Source organism: Magnolia sinica, chromosome 15 (assembly GCF_029962835.1).
Source record: "Magnolia sinica isolate HGM2019 chromosome 15, MsV1, whole genome shotgun sequence".
In the NCBI taxonomy this organism is placed as follows: domain Eukaryota; kingdom Viridiplantae; phylum Streptophyta; class Magnoliopsida; order Magnoliales; family Magnoliaceae; genus Magnolia; species Magnolia sinica.
The window spans coordinates 8,946,103-8,970,584 of record NC_080587.1 but is presented as its reverse complement, the minus strand read 5'-3'; the positions used below and the strand labels follow the sequence as shown (position 1 = coordinate 8,970,584).

The following is a 24,482-nucleotide window of genomic DNA, read 5'->3' as shown; positions in this document are numbered from 1 at the left end:
GGTTGGAGGCCGATTGGGTGGTATATCCTTGTGGCGGGTGCCACAGGCAATGGCTTTTGTGTTGTGACACCAACACTACCAGTATCCCTGATGGCCAGACACCGTGGGGCCACCATGATATATGTGTATTATCCATGCCATCCATCTGTTTGGCCAGCTCATTTTAGGGCATAAGCCCAAAATTGAAGCATATCCAAAGCTCAAGTGTACCATACCACAGGAAACAGTGGAGATAATTACATCCAGCAGGGCCCAAAAAGTTTCAGATCGAGCTGATATTTCTGCTTTTCCTTCATCCAGGACCGACCTAATCAACAGGTAGGTTGGCAAATCAACCTCACGGTGGGCCCTAGGAAGGTTTCAATGGTGAGCGTTATTATCACCACTGCTTCATGTGGTGTGGTCCACTTGAGCCTTAGATTTGGCTCATTTTCTGAAAAATAGATGGACTTTGTGAATAAAAGACATACATCATTAGTGGGCCCCACAAGAGTCCAGTCACCAGGGATATCAGTGGGGTGTTGGAGTAACCACGTTATTGCTTCCAGTGAGATGGGTGTTACTGTCAATATGAATGGTAGGACAGCTGGGCCACCGCCTGCCGATCGCCAGCATTAGGGAGATCGTTGCCATACGTGTATAACATGCACACGTAGGAAGCATGAGACCTCAGCATTGGAGCTAAGCGCTCCCATCGTTGACAAGCATCCTGTCTTCGAGGACCTCCATTATGTGTACAATTGATGATTGCAAGTTGCTACCAATCACTTTTGGACCTCCACAAAGATGAAGACAACATCATTCCCCATCTTTATCTTAAGAAAAAGAGGACCGAAATTGGATGGATACCGAATCACTAAGGATATCTCGGGGGACCGACATGGGTGGATTTGATTGAGCCATGTGTCGCTATCAATTATAGAGCCACCTAAAGCATATTTAAAGTTGTTCTATCAAGTATGACACCAATTACCTGCAACCTCTTTTGGGAGTTCTTGCATTCAGAAGCCAGATGGAGCCCACTGTGATGTCCTTGAGAAATACATACATCCATTTGTATTTCTAACTCATATTAAGACAAGCCAAAAAATGAGGCAGATCCAGAACTCAATTAGGCCACACAACAGGAAAGAGTGGGATTGAACGTCCACCATTGAAACATTTGTGGGGCACAGAAATTTTGGATTATACTATTTTTGTGTTTTTAGTTTATTCCAGTGGGAATGACAGTCTATAACCATTCCATGGTGGGCCTGGAGCTTAAAAATCAAGTCAATCCATGACTTGTGTAGGCCACACCACATACAAAAGTTGAGAGGGTTATCCTCCCATTAAAACACTCATAATCATATGTTGGGTCCACCAAGATGTCATTCACAAATTCAGCACATCCATTATGTGTCCCACTTGGATGAGGGGTCAGACCAATTTTCAAACGCATCCAAATTTTAGGTGGGCCCCACCAAGTGCACCAAGTGCTTTTACATGTTTTAGGCATGTCTTCTCATGATTTTAGATGGTATGGCCCACCTGAGTTGTGTGTACGGTTGATTTTTTAGATATCCCAATACCTAAAGCGGAACCATCAAATGCACGGTGTTGATGTTAAACACACACCAGGGTGGGGCCACACAGTTCGACCTCATGGGAAGTTCCCATGAGATCCAGCTATGTGGCCCCACCATGATGTGTGTGGAACATCTACCCCATACAGCCAGATGCACCATTTCATGGTGGGCCACGGGCTAAAAAATCAAATCAAAGTGTGACTTGGGCGGGCCACACCACATACAACAGTTGACAGTGGTTACCCTCCCATTAAAACCATCATAATCATTTTTTTGGCCCCCTGAAATGTGGTTCACAAATCCAGCCCATCCACTGTGTGTGTCCTACTTGGATGAGGGGTCTGACCAAGTTTAAGCAGCATCCAAAACTCAAGTGGGCCCTACTTAGTGCTTTTATATGTTTTAAGCATGTCTTCTCGTGATTTTAGATGGTATAGCCCCCCTGAGTTCTGTGCACGGCTGATTTTCTACATATCCCATACTGTAAGGGGACCCATCAAGCAGACGGTATTGATGTTCGACACACATCACGGTGGGGCCCACACAGCTCAACCTCATGGAAACTCCCCGTGAGGTCGACCTCAGAGAACCATTTCCCATATATATATATATATATAAGATCTTGCATAGCACAACCCTAGCCTTTCAATCAGTCGCTTACAAATAAATGGTTAATAAAGAGAAATGCCACAGCCATCCACACGTGGGAAACGAAGGACTGGAGGCGAGGATTCGTAGAGCCTCTGACGTTTTTTGGGCGGTTTTGCACCCATGGACCAACCGTCTGTGTTTACTAAAACATCGCCTGCACTTAGAAGGGAAGAGTAGACCGTGCAAAGACTCGGGTGAGTATAAGATGTAAGAAGAAAATATCATCAGAAAATATCATCAAATTATGTTTTCAACGGTTCAAACTTAAGACACCCCTTGATATTGAAAAAAAAAATTCTCAATGAAAAACCGTGGTAGCCTCCCTTTTGCACTTGCTCATAAGCACCATAAATATCAACCATACAAATCATATACAAAGGAGGAAAAAAGACCAACGGATTTGATCAAAGATAAAAATGGTTCTAGCTACCTATCTCAAATTCACCATCCCCTGGGGTTTCACAAAGGGTGTAATTTCACCAACCTCATCATCGATGGCAATCTCTGCCTTCCCCTCCTGGACTGCAGTTTCTTCTCGACGACTCTGTCAAACCCCAAACATGAGAATGGCCCCTCGCATTTGGGCCTCTCCTCCAACAACACTCACCTGTATTTCCCAATCTCCATCTTCTTCTTGATTGCCCGCTGACCATGATACACAAATGCATCGACAATTCCGGAAACAGTGAATACACCTGATTCAAACCACCAAGAAACAAGTTAAATGAAATGAAAACTAGGAACTTGTGACCCATTTGGACGTATCTTTGACTCCAACTGTCGACTACGAGAAGGCACCTGCAATTGTTGTTTTCTTAAAAAGCAATCGGATTGGTTTCCGGGGCCTGTCTATTTGCTGCCTAAATCATTGAATGGATCCCAAACCAACAATAACAGGTGACAATTCAAGCAAGCTGCAGAACACTCCTTCCAGATTGAAACAAGGATTTCATCTCCTAACAAGGGTTTTTTTTTTTTTTTTTAACACACGCACACACACCACCACACACTCACACCGTAGTGGGATTTCACCACCTATGGGTAGTCGAACCCTCAACCAAGTGTTGAAACTCCTAAGAGTCTACCACCGGAGTAAGAGTAAGGACCCACTAGGATTTCATCTCCTAACAAGGGTTTTGATGGTGCATCTAAATGGGCCCTCACTAGGCTTGCGGCGAAGCGGAATTATCAGGCACTGAACTGAGTCAAACATAGCTTTGCTTCAGCAAGTGTGGGGAACACGGTCCAATGATCCTCAACAATAATCTGATGGTTCCCACAATGGACAAAGAATAGACAATAGTCCACATTGAAAGAAAAGGGGGCTGAAAGTATCTTCTGATCTGTGGGAGAGATTGTTGGGGACTACCCAACCATGACAGAGCCCATCAAATCAACGACCTGGATGACCAAACCAGGGTCCCACATATATGGAATCCTGCCTTGCTAATTATATATTAGTTAAGGCTCAGGACCGAATAGTTCCTCTAGGAGCTTAGATCCAATCAATATTCTGTTTCTGTTTCTATTTTATTCATTGCTTCTAAAAAGGTCTGGTGTAGATTAAAGCAGATATTTATTTTTCTAGCATGGCTATGCAAGTATATTAAAAGAAAAGGGAAAAAAAAAGGAGGAGAGAAGCAGTACCTCCAACTATAGCACAAATATTTGTCAAGAAATGTAAGAGCGAAACATTTCCCTCAGTGAACATCACCTGCAATATTTAGCTTAAAATTAACGAGATTTACATAGAGCTCTGTGATGGATGAATAAGATACCGGAAAAAATATTATTTCCTATACCAAATTTGCTTGATGGGCAATCCATGTTTGACAACAAAAGACTGAATTTAGATGAGGAAAAATATTATTAGGGTTTAGCACGACTTTAAATGGTTCAGAATAGAGAGTTTTGCTGAGGGCACATGCATGTGCAATAAAGCTCGCATACATGGCACGTAGGTCTGAGATCCAATCTGTCCATCAGAAAGGAACCCCTCTATTGATGTCCTACTCTAATAATCAGGTTGATCCACCGGTGAGGTGGGCCAGTCCGCAAAACAAATGTACGGCTCTGAAAAAACTTGGCTCAAGTTTACTAACCCATCCACCTGTTTCCAATATTGGGGCCCACATGCTGAATGGACCAGGTTTATTTTTGAAAAAACTTGTAGAAGGTCAGACGTATCCAATGGATGGATTGGATCTCACACCTATGTACCAAAGCTCTGGAATAATTCGGCAATAATACATCACCACCCCTCCTTTTGATGTTTAATTTTTCTATCATTCATCCGTCATCCCTCCATAGCCTTGCAGGGTTGCTTAAGAAACCTTCTTTAGCCTCTATCCTTATTTTATTCACTTCGCAACTCATTACCTTGGCTCTATTATTCAAAAGGATGGAGGGATTGATAAGGCTGTTTCCAATATAGTTAAGAGTAAGATAAGAGTTAGGTGAATGAAGTGGAGATGCGCCTTTGGAGCATTACGTCATTGCTTAATGCCTATGAAACTCGAGGGAAATTTTTATACAGCAATTATTCATTTGATTATGCTATATGCAGATGAGCGTTGGGCCATTAGAAAGCAGCGTGAGTAAATATTTAAAGGTGATGATGAGATGAGGATGTTAAGATGGATGTGTGGGAAGACTAGGATATTATCAAGAATGAAGTAACCTAAGCAGCCATGGAGTAGTTCCAATCAGGGATAAAACAGACAGTAGATTGAGATGGTTCGATCATGTGCAACAAAGGTAGGAGATGACCCTGGTGAGGTGAAGACCATTGACAACGGTTGAGGGGCCTAAAAAGAGGATGAGAGTAGCCATGAGAGCATTTGGATTGAGGTGGTGAGAAAAGATGTGAAGGCTTGTTCACTAACAAAGGAGAGAGCCTTAGATAGGATTGATTGACAAACTAGAATTAGCCGACCCCGAATAATTGCAACAAGATTATGGTGAGGATGATTTGAATGTTACTTTCCTGGAAGACAACAAAATTTTGTTAAGCACGAAAGATAAACTATGGGAAACGAATTCCCAACACAGAGTTGATCGACCTCAACTTATTAGCATTGGAATTACCCTCTCTACCAGCATGAATAAAAAAAAATAAAAAATGTTTAGCCTAAGGTGAGAGATCTAATTTTCATTAAATAAAAAGAACAACGATCACAGCTCTGATCCCCATATCTTCATCCGCTTGGTGACATTGGATGGATCTCCTTCTGCTATAACCACTCCATTAAACTTAGTATAGGGCTTTTGCCAATTGCATGCGGAAGGGGGTACAGGTAAGACATGAGGAACGGGTCCAAATTTCCACTCCATTATAATGTTCATTTATCCAATATTTTAAAACCCAAACTGGATGTCAACCTGTTTTTGTTAACAGTTCAGTCCAAACGGGTCCAACCCATGATATCTAATAGTCTATAAATAAATAAAATGACAAGTATCATTCAACGAAACACCTGTAGCATGATGGATAGGGTTTTTGCTCTCCAAGCAAGGGAGTCATAAATACAATCCGCCTGTCTCCATCTTAAATGCTATCCTCCTTTTTTTTCCTAGTCCCATCTGGGTTTTAAAATATTTCTCTTCATGATAATCAAGAAATTCGAACAGAAACATCAATTGAGAATGTAGTTTAAAGGAATACAATGCAGCAAGCTCACTTTTGTTATGTTTCATTAAAATAAAAAATTAAAAATAAATAAAAATAAAAATAAAAAAACAAGCTCACTTTTGTTTCTGAGGTAATCTATTGCTAACATGAGTGTGAAAGGATTTGAAGCGGTGTAAAGGCAAGCAAGCAGTTTAACAGGACAACTACTGATGTTTATCTTTTGATTTATGGGGCATATCTTTATTCACTCACCTTGATTGGTGAGAAATCATAAATGAAGAAGACTCCAGGAAGTGTCTGAGGATAACCATCTGCACCTCTAAAGTGCTCGGTCACAGAGAACTGCATGGAGAATGCCATTGAAGTTATGTTGGACATCAATCAAAAAGCAACAGAGATGGAAATTGCATGTCATTCTTCACCTGGTTTGATTGGATCTTGCGCCCTCTAATGTCAGTGTAGATCGTAGGGACTACCTGAAAAGAAGAGGAAAATCTGTCCTGATTACAACACCACAATTAAGAGCAGGAGAGAGATGAAACTGACCACTTATGTGATATTCTACATGGCATTCAACAAAACAAGCTAATGAGCATACAAGTCCATGTAAGGAGAAAGGAGAGCATGAAGAAACAAAAGAATTACAAACAATGGAACAGGAATAGCAATTATGGTATACTAGCAGTTTGAAATTGCATGGACAGGCACACCAATGGGGCTGGCAGTGAAACACCCTCAGCGGACTTAGGAGGCTCCAAATGAAAAGTTAAGTTTGAATGGTATCCAAGGGGCAAAGGCCTCTAATTGGCAGTGTGATCCTCTAGTTGGGCCGATACCCCGACTCAGACAAGTTGAGACTCTACTCGAGACAAAACAAGTCTAAAAACCATGGCCCAGACAGTGTTCAATGGTAGAGACCACAGCTTCATTCTCAGGAATTTGTTAGGATTTTTTCAAATTTCGTGGGCTTTCTCATGATACATTTGGGAAATTTTGCATAAAATAAAAGGCAAAAATGTTAAAAATAAATGGAGATAAAAACACAAGAAAATCTACATATATCATGATGTTACTGGGGACATGGGGATATTGCCGTTATCAGGGTATTAAAAAACGGTTACGTAACAGCTGTTAATGGGGGGAACCATTATGCGTTACAGGGGCATTACGGGGGGGAGGCCTGTAAGGCTCTAACAGCCCGTTATAAGGCTGATACAGTTTTTGGCCATTACAGCCCGTATTGTAACAGTAATTACAGTGGCTGTTACGGCCACCATTACCGTTATTAAATACCTTGGTCGTGAAAGTTGTAATATTATAGGGGATGCAGAGATATTTTGGAATTTTTGAGATGCAGTATGGCAAATATCAATTTTTAAGAATGCCAAGAAGATATCATTATATTTTCAAAATATCAGAGATATTTGTCACAATGGAAAAGAGAAGTAAAAGGTGCTTCACGTGGCAAGCCTCCCATTTTCGAGCGTTGCAGGGTTCAACATCTCATATCCATGTCCAACCCCAACAAGTGTCCCATCTCTAAACTCATAGGTCGCACTCCTGTCTCCTCAGCAGTAAGGATAAATTGATGAAAAATAGGTGGGAATGAATCAATCCAACAAATGCTAACCCACCATAATGTCTTGACAGAAACAAAGTTGTGACAACTGACAATTTGAAATTCAAACACATCAGGAATCAGCCAAAATGCCAACCTTAATGAAGTATTGATACGTTCCAGACAATGCTTGTTGCGTCCACTGCACACTGAAAATTTACCAAAGCCAAAGCAGATAAGACCAACATGATACATTTATTTTTATTTTATTTTTTGGATCCTGGATAGCAGCAAGATTTTTATTTTACAGTCTTACCCATCAAGTGGATTGACAACACCTGGAAACTCTTCTCCAAAGGATATCTTGTTTATTTTGTGGCTTATCTGGAATAATGAAAATGAAGAAGATTAGATGGATGTTGACATAATCATAATGTTTCTAGTCAAGGGTATGTTTGGATGTCCCAAGCTCGCAATGGAAGCAGTATGGTGTCACAGCCAGATCAATCGTGGTTGAGATAGGGAAAGACCACCCTGTTGTTATCTCAACCATGAACTGAGGGAGCAAAAGTGTACAACAGAAGCCTGCTTAATGCAGTTCAGTTTCCAGCACTCTACCCCAAGAATAAGCATACAAATAGGCTCGTTAAGCCCCTCCAACAATGGTTTGGTGGGACACCAAAATGAAGCCTAAATGTAACTATCCAACATGGAGAGAGAAACTTGAAGAACATCTAATTCCATTTAGAGCAAGCCAAAGTCGAGAGTGCATGGTCCTTATGGACTGGTACTCACATTGTAACTCTCTGCTTGAAGTGCCAGTAAATCTTGCAAAAAGATGTTTGATTGATGAAAGCCTTTTCCGGGAGAAAAATGAAAATTTCCAGCCACTTTATTGACTTCCAAGATTCCATGTATGTTGCATCCTTCACCTTCTTCCTCTTTAATCTTTTGAACAAAGCCCTCTCTCTTGCACTGAAATGGAAACTACTGTTAATATAAAAAATCCAAAAAGACAAAAAGAGTTGAAAAATTATGGCTTAGCATATTGAAAGCTACCTTTAGCAAAGAAATCAAGACTAAATCACATTAATTGCTCTTTAATAAATATAACCAGTATCCTTGGTGAAATGGCAGAAATTGTAGCATTTATAGGCATAAGATCCTGTCCCTGATATTTTTGAAAGGGTGAAATATGTTAGATAAGTTTCAAAAACCCTGTCATAGCATCCTAAGAGTGTAAATTCTTCCTGGTTTTGTGGTTCTATTACAAAAATCAAGAAAATGAATGCTGGTATGAAGTCCATATTAAGTGTTATTTCATTTGATACAAACTTTGTCCATAAATACAAATATTGCTGTCAAAGTTCTTGTATTGTTTGAGCAAGCCTTTTTTTTATTCCAATTTTTAATAATTCATAGATATTGACGGGGTGGCACGGTCACAGCCAATTACAAGGGACGGATTCCCTATTGTTAGATATTCTGGCGATGACACCCTTAGCCAATAGGCCAGGACAAGGCTTTATTGGAGCCTCTAAGTCCAAAATTGATAATAGAAGTACAGTTAAATATTTTCCAATCAATCAGCTGCCAAACAGGATTCCTATGGATATGAGAAATCTATAGTATATCAAATCTCCCTGCCTCTCTCCCTCTTGAGCACCGATGGAATAGCCACAAACAACCAGCCCACATGACCCTCTGAATGTCTCAGCAGCAGGTCAACAGTGACCACGAGAATTTCAACGAGCAACTCAGCATGAATCAGTCTGTCTCACGAAGGTGTGAAACCTGCAAGTTCCTCGTCGGGGTCCCCACATTTCCCTTCAAAAAAATGGAATAAAGCTTGCAGGGAAGTCAAGAAATTTCTCAAAACTTGATCAAAATTAAATAACTGCTGGGGGAGGGTACATATTTGTACTGCATCTTAGATTGCTTCCTAAACTAGTTTAAAACCTAAAGAAAAGTCCTAATTGGCTTAATCACAAAAACAAGCTCAATAAAGTTTATTTTATTTTTAATTTTTTTATGAAGGTAGGGTGTCTAATGTAGGGGCATTTTCATACCGGGCTTGAGTGGGGTGGCCTGTGGGATGCAGGGGCACACTCGGAGTGGGCGGCCCGTGTGAGGCGGGTGGCTCGTGTGAAGCGGACCCCACCTATGTGGGGTGGGTGGCTCGTGTGAAGCGGAACCCATGTGAAGTGGGGCCCATGAGGGGGGTTCGGCCGAGGTCCTGACCCATGGGATGTGGAGCCTGGGCCATGAGATAAAGGGATTAATGGGACCAAACTACTTTTCAAAGAGGATCTTCTACCATCTGGAGGAGATATTCATTTATTCAGTATCAGAACATCTATAGCAGTCATATCAATTCTACTTCGAATCGAATTCTAATAGATAATAGGCATAAGCGAGAGGAGAATGCACGCGGATAAAAGAAAGGAACAAATGATTCTAGAAGAGATGACTCGTCTTCCTAATCTTCCACACCAATCGACCAGGATCAGAGATGACATGTTCATGTTCCTCCATGCATGGGTCAAATACATGTAATAAGATATGGTTTTCAATGAGTTAGGTTTATAAACATTATTCAAGCACCAAGCTTTGGGTCATGAGCCATGAAAGCATACACCAATGCACAACTTGCATTCAACAATGAAATATGTGTAGAAGCAAATGCTAATAAGGTTTGGAACATCTTTAGTGACATTATACTCCATTTATGGTGTGCCGCAAAGGCCATTACGTAAAGGTAACAGTGGCAACCATTACACATTATGAGGTTGTAATGGCTGTAACAGCCATTATGGAAAAAATGACTTGTAACCACCGTTAACGACCCATTATGCCCCTCACAAATGCCGTAACAGCCTCGTAATGGTCAGTTATGGGGCAGATATATGTTTTTCATTATTATTATTATTATTTCAATGTTACAGGGCAAATACAGGTTTTCATTTTTTTTTTGTCAATAGAGAGAGAGAGAGAGAGAGAGAGAGAGAGAGATCATAATGACTGTTACAGGGACCGTAACAGCCATTATGACCCGTATTGTAAGGTAATGGTGGTGGCTGTTATGTCCACTTTACCGTTACAGAATACCTTGACTCCATGTTACAATTTGTACTCAAAAGGTGCTGAAACACCAAAGGAACCTTAGGAATATAAATGATAATCAGCATCCAAATACAGAAATTCTAAGAAATACAAATGCAAAACAACTGAACTATAAGCTGCAGCAGCCTGTCACACCAAAACATCTGAACTATCAACGTACATGATGCAATGTCCACAATCAAGTTTTTTTTTTTTTTTTTTCTGGCTTTACACTGATCCTTTAAACATTAACCTAGTTCAAAGAAGATCAAAAGAAGGTTTTTCATATACCTGGTCAATCAAATCAACATTTGTCAGCCCCCATCCTTTCTTTCGGTAAGCTTCGCGGACTTCTTCACATGAGTTACAGCAATCATCATCTAACTGCCAAAAAAATAAAAAACTTTTGCTTAGGTAATATAGGGGAGGGATAGATATTAGTTGCTGCAATTTCGAAAGAGAAAGAACGTGCAGAACAGAATGCTGCCAAGCCTTTAAAAAAAAAAAAACACAGCTTTGAAAAACTGGGTAAATATGTTGGACAAAATAAGAGATCAAATAATAATTTTGCTTTCTTTTGTTTTGTTTCCTTCTTTCTCTCTGGTTGTTTTCTTTTTCTATGTCATGTTTTGCTCTTCTCACCTCTTGGCGTTTTTAATAAATTCTTGCAATCTTCAGGGGGTAAAAAAAAAAAGTTCATCCATTTTTATTTTTTATTTTTTTTTGCCCAGAATGGTCCCTTCCACTTTGATTTGTCAAATCCTACTCCAATATTTTGTTTTGATTCCCAAAATAGGCATAGATCTACTCTAAAACAAGTTTCTAAGCTTCCATTTGAATTGAAATGAAGAAAAGCAATTAAAACAAGGTTGAGACGAGGAAAAAAGTGAAAAAGTAAGAGAAAATAAGAAGTAAAAATAAAAAAGGCCCTTACGGCCGTATCAGCCACGCATCATTAGCACATTGGCCGATAAGGCCATTTTTTTTCCAGTAAGTTGATTCACACACCATTCGTTATAGGTGGGGCCGATACAAGTATCATAACCATTTTTAAAACCATGGTGGATCCTCACTTGTGGGGGCAGTAACATGTCAGATCTCCGTGTATGGCATACATGTTGCATATCCAGCCATTCGTCAGGTAGGGAGCAAGCCATATGCCGAATCGGGGTAGCACACTCGTCAAGTGGGCCAAAGATGCATGTTAAATCAGGACTATTAGACTTCTCTTTTGGTTGCCCGTTTTTCTCATGCGAGTTTGACCTACCTGATCAACAGACCAACATTACTTTTTGTTCATGGTAGCCTGGGTCCTTGACATGTGTGCCATCTGCCCGAACCTCTGTCATGTGTTGTCCCCTCACATGAGGGCCACTTGTTGAAGACACCCCTTGTACACCCATGTCCCTACTTTGCACCAGGAATTATTTCATAATCTACCAGACTATCATGCATGATACACAGGCACTCAGAAATTGCCCACATGGCTTACATCAACTCAAGTTACACAGAATAAAATTGTGCCCATTGTCATGGAGTCACATCCTCTTGACAAATCCAATAAATGTCTGTGGGGCCAATAGTCAGGTAATTAAATAGGAGTAGTTTGTGGTTCATGATACGTTTAAACTGGGACCTATACTTGGGCCAAATTAATTTTAATCACTTGCATGCGATGTTGTGCAATTTCTGTGTAATTGCCAAGTGCTTGTATATCATCCATCACATTTTGCCAGGGCATCAAAGTTCTTCCCTTTTTTCAGGAACTTCCCAAATATAATCCCACGCTCAATAAAGGTCTCCTAGAGGTTTGCTAAGTCCGCGTGTGTATCGAGCTACCACAAATGCATCATCACACATACCACCATGGCAGACAAATGCAATATCAAAGTTGTCCAAGTGTGTCTGATTGTCAAGATGTTCTCAGCAAAAAATCAGGCTAATGCACTAATTACGTGGATCATGATGTTAGAAACAGGTGGATGGCTTAAAAACCTTCGACCAAGAAACAAGTGAAGCTTCGAGCAAGTTCTTTTTATTTAAGCCGTACATTTGTTTCATAAACAGTTGTCACCTGATCAATTCGCAGACCTGATTCTTGGGCCACCACATCAACATTGTGGGTCAATTGTTCACTCTTGTATGTTTTGCCAAGAACCGTGTAGCATGCATCACACTAGGTTACTTTTGCTAACCGAGAGCCATGTGGATGGAACTTTCATAAGATCCATCTCCTCCATGTACCCTACCTTATGTCCACCCTAGAACCCAAAAACCATATGATGATTCAACAATCAATTGGGCTACACCATAGGAAGTAGTTGAGATGGGACGCCCACTATTAGTTTTGAGTAGGGCCCACCATGGAATTCATATGCTATCCAACCCTCTAATGTGCTTCATCATAATGGAATAAAATTAAAAACAAAAAACAAAATCACAGTATTTCAAAACTCAGATGGGCCATACCACACGAATTTAGAGGTTTTAGATATAATTTTATGGGGTGCCCCACCTGAGTGTTAAAGCAGCATGATTTATCAAGGCCAAACAAGAGATGAAGCACCGATGGATGGGGTGGATTTCATGCACATGAAGTCGTTTCCCCAACCTTAAAGAAAGTAAAACCCGTATGTAGGTGAGGTATGCAAGTGTTTCCCCTTGCCAAACATTTTTTTTTTTTCATAGCCAATTCCCAATGAACAATTTACTGTGGTCAATCATGGACTTCGTAGAAGCAACACCAAACAGGACCTTAGCATTCACTTTGCTTTTTTTAATATGAATAACTAATTTTAACCAGAAATTATTAACAAAAGCTAGAAATTCAATCAATAGAATAAAATCTAATATGTAAATACAACTCATCAACAGTAGCAAATACGAGTTCAACTATCTAATATGTCAACACATGTTAAATCTCCTAGATATGGCTCATATAGAAGAACTGATTTGTATGTTTGATTTATTTTTATTTAGCGATACCTTTTTCACATATAAATAAATGATTTAGTTTCATCATTACACCAGGGAAACAATAAAATAATGGCAGTGGTTATGAGCAACTGTACAAGATGCACATATTTTGGAGTTGAGAAATGGACATAACTTATGGTAAAGAGAAAAGGGAAACATACCATTTCTGCACCATAACACGAACCACAGTATGTTTCATTGTGATCCAGCCTTCCACCATGCCTCTGTAAAGGCCTTTCAATCTGAAAAGAACATAGAGAAACTAGAGCAAATAAATCCAAGGGGAAAAAAAACCAACCAAATCTCTTGTCAGGTGCAGAATGTTACAGCAGCCAATGAAAATAATGCTAGGTATAATTAAAGAGTAAAATGTGTCATAGGTCAAAGAAAATGTACCAAAAGTGGTTTATGATTGATTAGAAAACATAGGAACTAAGATGATAATAAGACCAATGTATTGGAATTTGCATAATCCTTTTGATGGCTAAAGCTTGCATATATTCTTTGAGATGTATAGGTATCTGTTGTGCACATCAAGTTTACCACATAAGATATTGACTACCATATGCCCCGAAAGGTCAATGCAGAAGGTGTACCTTTTAATGCACCTTAGATCAGGCATAGAAAGCCCACCTTAACATATGCCCTCAAGGATATCGGCAACCAGTCAGCTGCTTCTTGAACCTTTGACCAGTGTTCAATGCATCCATGGATCAGCCGATACATCGGCCAACACTTTCAATCTTGCGGGTCAATGATATAAAACCCAGGGGAGTATAAAAATTACCTAGTAGCAACGATATTATCATGATATACCAGCATAATTCAGTTGTATAAACACAGTGTCGAGTGATACTTGCAACCCCAAGTATCGACAGACACTAGCTAAAATTGTGATATTCGACTAAAACCAAAAACAAAAACAACAAGAAGAAAAAATCCTGAAATTTTTAAGAAAGCCAAAAAATTTTGGGGATCATGTTTTCGTGGGATTTAACAACTGCATCAAGTTGTTTTGCATCAAAAAACCAATTTGGTGGAGAAATCTAGATCTGAAAAAGGTTATCAGCCAGAACCCCAACAGTGAGAAGAGTTTGTTTATATTAATTTTTCCAACAGATTTGCAAGAGAACAAGAATAGTTCATGACACTCAGCAGGAGCTTGTGATATGCATCCTGCAGCAACTGTGCAGCTCTCGTCATTCTTGTGGCGACAGCCAAAATTCCAGGATTTGTCATCGTAACAGCAGCCAAAAGCTTTTTGGATGTCTTAAATCCATTGAAAATGTGGGCCCATGGTACTAGCTACCCAAGATGACCCTTCTTCATGGAAGATTGACTTCAAACAAGCTCAGCAATCATTCCTTTAAGGGGGAAGTTGTTGCCAGGTAAAATATAAATAACCCTTAGTTTGAACCGTTCAAGTCATCTAGATCATCTAAAATTACACGCAAATATTCCCACAGTAACAAGTCAAATTTCTAAGGTAATGATGGACACTTTCGAACACCGTGCAACTGAGATGGTCAATCCAACAGTTCAACAGCATGCCAAGGATCATATCGCCCAAATACCCACCAAAAAAGATAGCCTCCTGGTCATCCTCCCCTTCTTCCCTATTCAGCCTCCATGCCATGCTAGAAGAAAGTCTTCCACAGTTCCCGGCATCACCCACTCCACACAGAAAGTTACCAAAAACATCTCTGACCTCTCTAACAGAGGGGCGATGTATAAAAGATGATCAACCGACTCCGTATTTTTCATGCACAACCTGTAGATGTTGGGAATCATCCAGTTTCTCTTCTGCAGATTATTGATTGTGAGCACCTTGTTTTACCACACGAAGGCTGCGACTTTGGGAGGAGCACCATAGTGCCAAACGAAAGAATTCCTTCTCTTCCATTTCACACGGAAAATAAGTTCCTTATCTTTGACCAACAGTCAAATTTATTGGAAACGAGATGAACAATTAGAAAGGAACCATGGAGGGAGTGGATAAGGAGAGCCCAATACAAAACACGAAACCCTTATTTTGCAGGACTATCAGCTAATCAAACATGAGAGGTGAGATATATCATATCTTATTGACAATCAAATATGGGGAAAATGAATTCATTCTAGAATTAGCCTACCCTAGACAAAAATTATTTCATTTGGCATGGCACAACTATTAGGTAACAAATCAAGACAGCTTTTCACTTTCACTATAAATGAGAATTTTGTCATATGCAAAACATGCATTCGAGGTTTTGGAAATGAGAGCAATGAAGCTGGTATTGGTATTATACGAAACCATGCTTATTCTAGATGTCCATTAATACTGTCCACTCTACATTCCCACATGATGTCTTCTCAACAATGCACATTGTGAGGTGCGATCTGCCTGGCTAAGCTGTGCTTCCACAGATATGGCTGTCAATAGGCCAGCCTGGCTCATTAAGCTACTGGGCGCAGGCCGCCATAGGCCTAGCTTTTGTTTTAACTTTTAGGACCACGGGCTAGAGTCGCTAGACTCAGGAGTGACTTTCTGGACCAACAAAATAAACAGGCCAGGACCAGTCCTAGATTTTATTTTGTTATTTATTTATTTGCCACACCTGGCCCCAGCCCGAATCTAGGCACATTTATGGTTGTCATGGGCAGGGCTAGAGGGCGCAGGCGCAGACCTAAATTTCAGGCCATATGATAAATGGACTGGGCCCAGGATGACCTCGGCCAAGCCCAAGTTCATGGCCTCATTCACGCCTAAAATGAATGATATCACAGCAAATGTTATTTGGAAGCATAAAGAACACACAAGATCTCATCAAAATAACCATACACTATTGACCCAGTGATAGTTCAAACTTCAAACTGTATATACCAGGACTTTTATGCACTTTACTCTTCCAGCCTCCACGAGGACATATAATGAGGTATCATGGTTTATAACATGTCGTCCATATTGAGTCAACCTGGCAAGATGAGTTGGGGGTTGATTCAGATAGGAAGGGACCTGGCTGGTTCAATACATATCATCCTCATCAGAGATACCATCAGTGCAAACCAGCCATATCAGAATTACAGCTCATCTGCATAAGTGATATGCACAGCACGACTTGTCCATAACGGCTGACTCACACAGGGACCATGAATGTTAAAGTTTTAAACCAACTTGGTACAACTTGTCCTAGCCCACATCAATATCACTAACATTTCAGGCACCAAAACAAATGAAGCTCTACAAAATAAATTATAACCACTCATGCCTTTATATTATAAGCATACTAGAATATGATCCCTTACAAACGCAGGTAGCAGAATTTCATGGAAATGAAAAATCATAAAAGAACACCAGGAACTAAGTGTTTAGGCATGTACGTGTTTGTAAATGAATGAACATTTATATCATCATCATCATCTAAGCCTTATTCCAACAAAGAAATGCTTCAAACCTTTGGTGCACCAATTCCGTCTGTTCTTGACTCGATTACATTGCCATGATTGTCTATTCGTTTCTTTATTATATCATGCCTCTGCAACAAAGAAGACAATTTAGATAAACAAAATGTCAAATACCCTTACCATCTGCTGAAGTTCATTTTACAAAACAAATTTGAGTGGGATCTAAGTAGCTTCATTGGAAAGAAATTAAGTCCTTGATTGATCAAGATTTAGATAACATACAATATCATAGTGCTGCTCCCCGCTGATATCCATAGCATCGACACTAAGAAGTGAACACGCAAGGTGTGGAAAAGTCACGTCAAACTACACAAGCAGCCAAAAAAAAAAAAAGCTTTATAAAGCATCAGTTCTAGAATATTCAACTCGTACAATGAATGGAAAGAAATGCTTCTTGTAGTATTTTAATAGAACAAGTCTTGTACTTCTTGTTAGATGAAGATAGATTTTCAATTCTGCATAGAGAATTACTACAATGCTCAAAAAAAAAGTAGAATTATCCTTGTGGAAGTGTATATAGCACTTGTGGGACCCAATTATCTAGCATTACTCATCATTGTTGTTAAGAAGCAGTACACAGCCATCAGTAACCTGTAGCAGTTCGCTTGAAAATTTTATTATTTGCATTGCTTGCCTGTATTTAACAGGATTTATGAGCATCTTAGAAGGATTGTTAGAGGCCTTCTTATGGGGGTTCTGAAACTCCGTGTACCCAAAACTCACGTGATTTTGACTAGTTCTTTGGATTCTTTCATTTGATGTATGTAGCAAATTTTAGCAGGAGCAAATATTAGAAAGCTTGGATGTGACTAAATTAATAAATCAAGAGCTAAGAACGGAAGAGAATCAGGACTCAGTAGAAATTTTAAGGTTATTGCGAGGTGTTTTAAATTGTTTTCAGAGTGTTTATAGGACCTTTGGATCCAGAACTATAACAGGAATTCTCTTTTTTCTTTCTCTTTTTGGAAAGATATAACTGGGATTCTCTTTGCCTTTGAATAGCCCTAGAGTTAACTCTTTCACTGTTTCATTTCCTGTTCTTCATTTTCTTCATGACTATTCTATTGTCTTACTAGTTTTCTTGCATCTCTCTTTTTTAAAAAGCTGGGCTTAAACCCAAGACCTCAATGTTGAAACACACCCTGTCTACCAGTGAGCTCCCGGCCTCGAACCCTGTTGATATTTGCATCTCTTGCATCTATCATTCCTTCACTGCCCCTTCACCTCTAGGATCTGGGCTTCCGTTTGCGCCAAATTCCAAGTTTCTTGGGTAATGCCGACTCAGTCCCTGAAGTTCTCTGAGTTGAAGGAGATAAAAGCTTCCTGGAGATTGAATGTCCTTGCTGCTCTTTGGGAAATCTGGAGAGAGAGGAACAGTCAGATGTTTTCTAATCTTTCTGCGCCGCAGGAGAGAATCCAAGGGTTCATATTTCATGTCATCAGAGAGTGGGCTTCTGTTCTCAAATAATGACCCTGACTGGCTCCCTTCTAGCAGCCTCCCTTAGCTCCTCTCCTGGAAGTTTCCTTGGGAGATGCTTCCTCTCCTTTTTGCTGCTGCCCTTGTAGCAGTTAGTCTCAAGTTGTATAGCTTTAGCTTTCTTTTTTTCCTCTCTTTTGTTTTTCTTTTCTAATGTGTTTAGTTTTTGCTTTTCTCTTTCTGTTTCTGCTTTGTTTTCCTTTTTGGGTTGCCTGTGGCCCCCTTTAATAAATTCAATCTTCAAAAAAATCCAGAATGCCAGAATCATATATAGCTGCAAAAGGAATTCCAGTCATCCTTGCCAGAATTTGCCAGAATACACGTAGTCCTTTGGGAGTTTTAGGGTTTACATATGATTATTTTAAGGAAACATCAACGGCTGAGATTAACTCAATTAGGGGCTGAGATTTTAGGGACCGATTTATTGGTTTTGGCTTATTAATATGCACATGCTGTTTGTTTAGAAGGATGAATAATTTTCCTTGTGCAACTGGAAGCCATAAAATTGTGATTCTTCCATACATGTGGTGTGACTCTACAGGAATCTATGGTTCGGAGAGATTTCAGACCACCTATCATCTTCACATCCACCTATCCACCCATCCACTTTCCTCTCGTACGAACTTCTGCTACTACATACATGTGGCAGTTGCTGAAACCTCAATTTGTGCAACCATTCCGCATCGCTGAAGCAGCGATGAATGGACAGCATGAAAAGGGACCCTCAACCTTTATATCCGGCAAGAGGCAAGCTAATTTTCTTCATCCAAGAAAATGGCTCAGTTTTGGAGGTGAAATGGTCATGCAAACACTGAGAAATTGGTAAGCATGGTATAGCCTACTGACTTTACCTTTCCAACCCAACCAAGATTGTACAACCAGACAATGATTGAGGAAGATATGAATAAGTTGCCAATAGGGAACATGATTATGACAAGATTTAGCCTTGATGTCATCACATGAGACACATTAGTGGCCGATTAGGATTGATTGCTCAAAGTTTCTTATTAACGAGTTTAGTATCCTAAAAGTTTCGATAAGAAATTAAAAGAGTTCTTTCTTCAGCTACAAGTTATTAATAATCAGACTAGTAGGACTGTAGGAGTCCGGAACAATTGTACAGATTATTATTTATGGTTCTACTATTCATATCACCATTCACAATGTAAAATTTGGGAACTTCAGTACTTCAATAGATCTTGATTGATTTATTATTCATCTCCATCCACCCTCATTCATTTATTTCCATTGTGTTACTTGATTATTGTGATTCAAAGCTGCTTGAATCTTTCAAGTTGCATCACTTACCCCCAAGGTATTCAAAATCGGTTACATAACGGTGACGGTTATAACCGTTACGCATTACGGGGTCAAAACGGCTGTTACAGAAAAAAGGCCATAAAGGCCCTGTAATGGCCCTATAACATTTTTTTCAAAATATAAAAAAAGGGCCGTTACGGCTCATATCATAACGGTAACAGTGGTGGCCATTATGGCTCGTATCATAATGGTAACGGTGGTGGCCTTTACGGCCACTGTTTCCGTTTTGGAATACCTTGCTTACCCCATTCAACATACTATGAACACAACATGCATCTGGTAACATCAACTCAACGAAGATACACATGTTGACCGTTTGTATAAAGATTAGTTATCAAATGGGATAAAAGAGATAACTAAAGATTACACAGATTAGTAACAAAAGGAAAATACTAACATTGAAACTTTCAACGAAAAAGAGAGATACTATTATACTAACATTGATACGAAGAGTTTCTCCTCTTGAAGTATCTACTGTCAGCTTAGTCTCTGTAGCTGCATAAAGATACAGTCCTGCAGCAATAAAAGAAATTATCTAGGTCAACGAGTTCACTTCAGCATATATATTCAGAGTCTTGAATATAGCCATTAAATTGCCATCCATCATGCATTCAAAGGAAAAAGAAGATAATAAGAAAAAAAATTTATATGAATGCAAAGAGCAATTAAAGTCCTAAAGAGTCATGTTTGAAAAAATCTGAACCCTAATTCTTGAAACTATTAGGGCTTGTGTTTCAACAATTACGCAAGTAGTGTAAAGGAAAAGTGTCATTATTATGATTTAACCAAACACAGGATCGTTGGTCAAATGCATATATATTTAAGAGACAGGTAAGGTAATTTGTAATTACAAATTACTACACATTTCCATGGCATTCCTAAGCCATTCGTTCTCCTGTCAACCTCTCAATTGGCGTTTTCCAAGCTCTTCTGCAGTTTTTTACTTGTGTTTTGGGGTTAGTACCTCACTCACAGGCTCTAGGTTCCTTGCGGCCCAGCCTCATGCTTGCGCTTGCTTGAATGCTAGTACGTTACGTTACTAGAATAGGCGGTTGGTTGTTGCACTACAGATCTCACGGAAGGGTTTTGAATTGACACTAGGCACTTAAAGAAAAGAGATGTGAAGTAAATTGGCAAGTTAGACAATGTCGCATTTATCAACATCATTGTTAAATAGCAAAAGCAGTCATATGTGACCCAAGGGGGTTGTGCGCATATGTGATCGCATAATCATATATGCCATTGCACACAGCCCCCAAATATACACACACACACACACACACACACACACACACACACACACACACACACTTTTTAGTCACATAAGCAATGGCATAGTTGCATAAGCAATCACGTAATCACATAAGCGATTGCATAATTGCATGAGCCATCACATATGACATGGCATAATACCTAATGGTCATAAAACCACATGTGCAGTATATGCTCCCAAAATGGCATATGGGATCGCATAAGCGCTAATGGATCACATGACAACATTGGTCAACATCAACCTGCCCCTCAAAGAGAGATGTATGTTTTTCCACTGATACAATTTCCTTTCTACATTCTATATAATTTTATCCCATAGATGTTTTTCCCAGCTTGCCCACACACAAGGGAAGACCCAAATAAGTCAACGGAAGAGTGCCTGCTTTGCACCCAAAAATCTATGCTAGAGTCGCCACTTCCTCATTTGAAGGACACAATTGATGTAGAACAGGCCGCGGATGCATTCCTGGTACAACTAGACCAAAAGAAGCCTCAACGAAAGCGAAAGTAGTCTGCCAGATCCAGGTCCAGTCCTACGCAAAGCATAACGCAACTTGGCCCTGGGCATGTCCGGATAGAAGAAATCCACTCCGGGTAGGGAGAAATTGTCGTTCAAAAGTTTAGACCATAAAAGATATGTAACTTTTGATCCAGGTATCGTCACGGAACACACGACCAATCGATCTTTATATAGCGGGCCATCCAAGGTCAACCGACCCGCGTAGCGCATCACGTAGGTTCGTTTCATGAGAAAACGCTTCCTTCTTGTTCAAAATTGCATCTTTAGGAAAAACTTACTATTTTTAGTAATTTCTAATTTTGACATCTCTTTCGTTTTGGCATAAGCAGTCTTTTTAGGAATTGCTTGTAATCATGCTAGGAATCATCCAGTATGCTTAATTTATGACTTTCTATTTTTGGCAAAATTTACTATTTTTGGTCAATTCTATTTTAGTTGAATTAAGACTCCTAATTAGGGTTCTTCTTTTTCTTTATTAGTCATGTAATCGGGAAGTCTGAGGATTATTGAATAATAAAATTTTGAATTTCCCTTTTTATCTTGTGGATTCGAGGTTTGGCCTACTTGAGGAAGACGGTGATCTTTCTCCTCGCGCCCTTCCCTGCGTCAACACCCACAAGCGACTTACTTTTGGAGATATTGAACCTTAACACTAAGACCACCTTGAAACACCTAACCAACTTTTTCAGATTATCTACCATTTCAATATCCAGTATCATCCGTAAATTGAAGGTGAGAGATCGAAGGCATCCCTCTTCCCACATTGAAGTCAGCCTGACTGACTAAACTTTATCTATCGTTTTGCTAAACGCTTTGACTACCACCAAAAATAGCAAAGGTAGGAGCGGATTCCCTTACCTCAGCCCTCATGAAGCCCGAAAATAGCCCTTAGGCGATCTAATAACCGAAAATGAGAATCTTGCAAATGTAATGCATTCTTTCATCAACTATCTCCATTTTTGCCTGCGACCCAATCTCCCCAACATATAGTCTAGGAACCCCAAATTTACATGATCGTACGCTTTTTCAATATGTAGCTTACATACAATCCCCTTCTTCCCTTCCCTATTTCTTGCATCCAGGCATTCATGGGCTATTAAGGCGCTATCTAGAATATGTCTTCCTACTATGGAAGTTCCTTAGGTCTTCGAAATTACTTTGGCCAATCTACCATTTAAAAATCAAACAAAACTTGTTGGAAGAAAGCTAAGATGATGATAATTTGATACTCAATAAAAACAAAGCTCAAACCTAGATCATCAAATAATCTTCCCAAGGAAAACGCCATCAAGGCTCATCACATTGAGCATTTTCTCCTTCTACCATCTCCACAATACATGTAGCACACGTCCAGTGTCATCAGGGCCATAGATCTGGCTGTCTGATTGGTGCAATTTTCACACTCTGAAATTGGCACATTGTACATTTCTACACTCAACTTTTGAAAACCGTCCTTTTGGTGACCACTGACACAACAATAAGCCTCATGGCAGTGAACTTTGGGATGCGGCTCATTTAAACGATGGCCCACGAGATTAACGATCCCAACAACCCTTTACATGTGCGATTCAAAAGACAAATGCTCGGCTAAGATGACAATCAAATGCCACCATACTCACAACAATCAAGTTCCAAATCCTAATTTCACTTCAATCACCTAAAAATCCAATTTTCACCATCATAATCTAAGACAAATAAAACCCAAACCTATCAAATTCAATACAAATAATCAAGCTACGACTCTCAGACAAAGATCAATAAAGAGCTTACGGAATTCGGATAAGAAGAGGAAGAGCATGATAACGGAGGAGACGATCGTGATGAGGCCGCCAGAAAGGGTTCTACTGTAAAAATCCTCATTGACCTTTGGATATGCGTCGAGATTCCGGAGCTTGTTGAGAATCTCCATCTGTCTCGAAGAAGACCCTACCTAAAAAAAACCCGTAGATTTTCTGCAAACCCCTCGAAATCGCAAAATCTAGGGTTTTCGCAGGTCCGCCATTTTCAAAGCTGTTTTTCTTCTGAAGCTACGGAGGCGGAAAAGAGTCGTCTTGGGTTCTTCACCTCCTGTGTATTTATACCCAATTAAAAAATTAAAAATAAAACAATTTGCTATTCCACACGCATCATCCTGCCATACTCAACTCTACACGCTTACCATGTTACCACGTGTAAAGCATGTTTGACATCCAACCCGTGTTTCAGGTGGGACATAAAGTACAGATCATATGGAAAAGTTGATAGGTGGGCCATAAATGTACGGAGATAGTGGAAGGTTAAGAAAAGCCTGAAAGTCCATCTACACCGTCCATTATTCCAGTCCACGTGTTGCTAATTGACAGCAATCCGGAATGATGCATTGGAAAAATATAAACTGCGCAGTTGTGGCTCACATGATGCACGGTTTGGATGCCCTTTGCACGTGTCAGGGAAGTACAGGCATCCGCGTGTAGAGATTTGAAGTGCAGCACGTGCGAGACTGCACGTGTGGGGGCTCCCAAACCTGGATATGTCCGTCAGAACATATCCCGGAATACGAGGCTCATCACAATTAGCAATTCCGATGCTACATAAGTTCGAGCATTATTGCAATTAGAGACAGAGTAATACAGTTAGAATATCCCTATAAAAACCAAAAATGCTAAAAAGCCAGTAAAAGATACGTTCCCCTGTAATATAATATGATTCTCCTCCAAAAATATTCATGCCTACGTATATATTTGCAAATATATATATAATAGAAATGCTTGCACACCAACTACATGGCGTGTGAGGTCCACTGCAGTGTTTTCATGACATCTTTTTCAACAAGTTGTCTCGTCGAGAAAATAAGATGCTAAAAAAAATTATGTCAATCCAACCATTAAGTGGTGTGGCCAGCAAGAATTTAAAGTCGCCACTGTTTAGCACACTGGATGAATAATGGGAGCGAAACATACTCGCTAGAGTTGTACACGGGTCGT

At 39.8% G+C, this 24,482-nt stretch overlaps 1 protein-coding gene across 1 annotated transcript; it reads right to left on the bottom strand.

Annotated features, from left to right (window-relative positions):
* Positions 1–2,521: 2,521 nt before the first annotated feature.
* LOC131228222 (uncharacterized) lies at positions 2,522–23,571 on the bottom strand. The gene is made up of 13 exons (XM_058224114.1): positions 23,290–23,571; positions 20,167–20,240; positions 17,153–17,236; positions 16,921–17,001; positions 13,648–13,728; positions 10,802–10,894; positions 8,204–8,383; positions 7,725–7,792; positions 7,566–7,617; positions 6,273–6,326; positions 6,103–6,192; positions 3,867–3,933; positions 2,522–2,914 (listed from the first exon to the last, which is right to left on the bottom strand). The coding sequence occupies exons 1-13, from the start codon at positions 23,426–23,428 to the stop codon at positions 2,823–2,825; spliced, it is 1,155 nt and encodes a 384-aa protein (XP_058080097.1). The 5' UTR covers positions 23,429–23,571; the 3' UTR covers positions 2,522–2,822.
* Between the last annotated feature and the right edge of the window lie 911 nt (positions 23,572–24,482).

Bases quoted from the DNA above. Each gene is read 5' to 3' on its own strand.
- LOC131228222 (XM_058224114.1), bottom strand. From the start codon at position 23,428: ATGGAGATTCTCAACAAGCTCCGGAATCTCGACGCATATCCAAAGGTC. The intron at 17,002-17,152 runs GTATGTTATCTA...TCTTTGTTGCAG, and splicing joins GGGAGCAGCACTATGATATT to AGGCATGATATAATAAAGAA. The intron at 6,193-6,272 runs GTGAAGAATGAC...TTCTCCATGCAG, and splicing joins GCAAGATCCAATCAAACCAG to TTCTCTGTGACCGAGCACTT.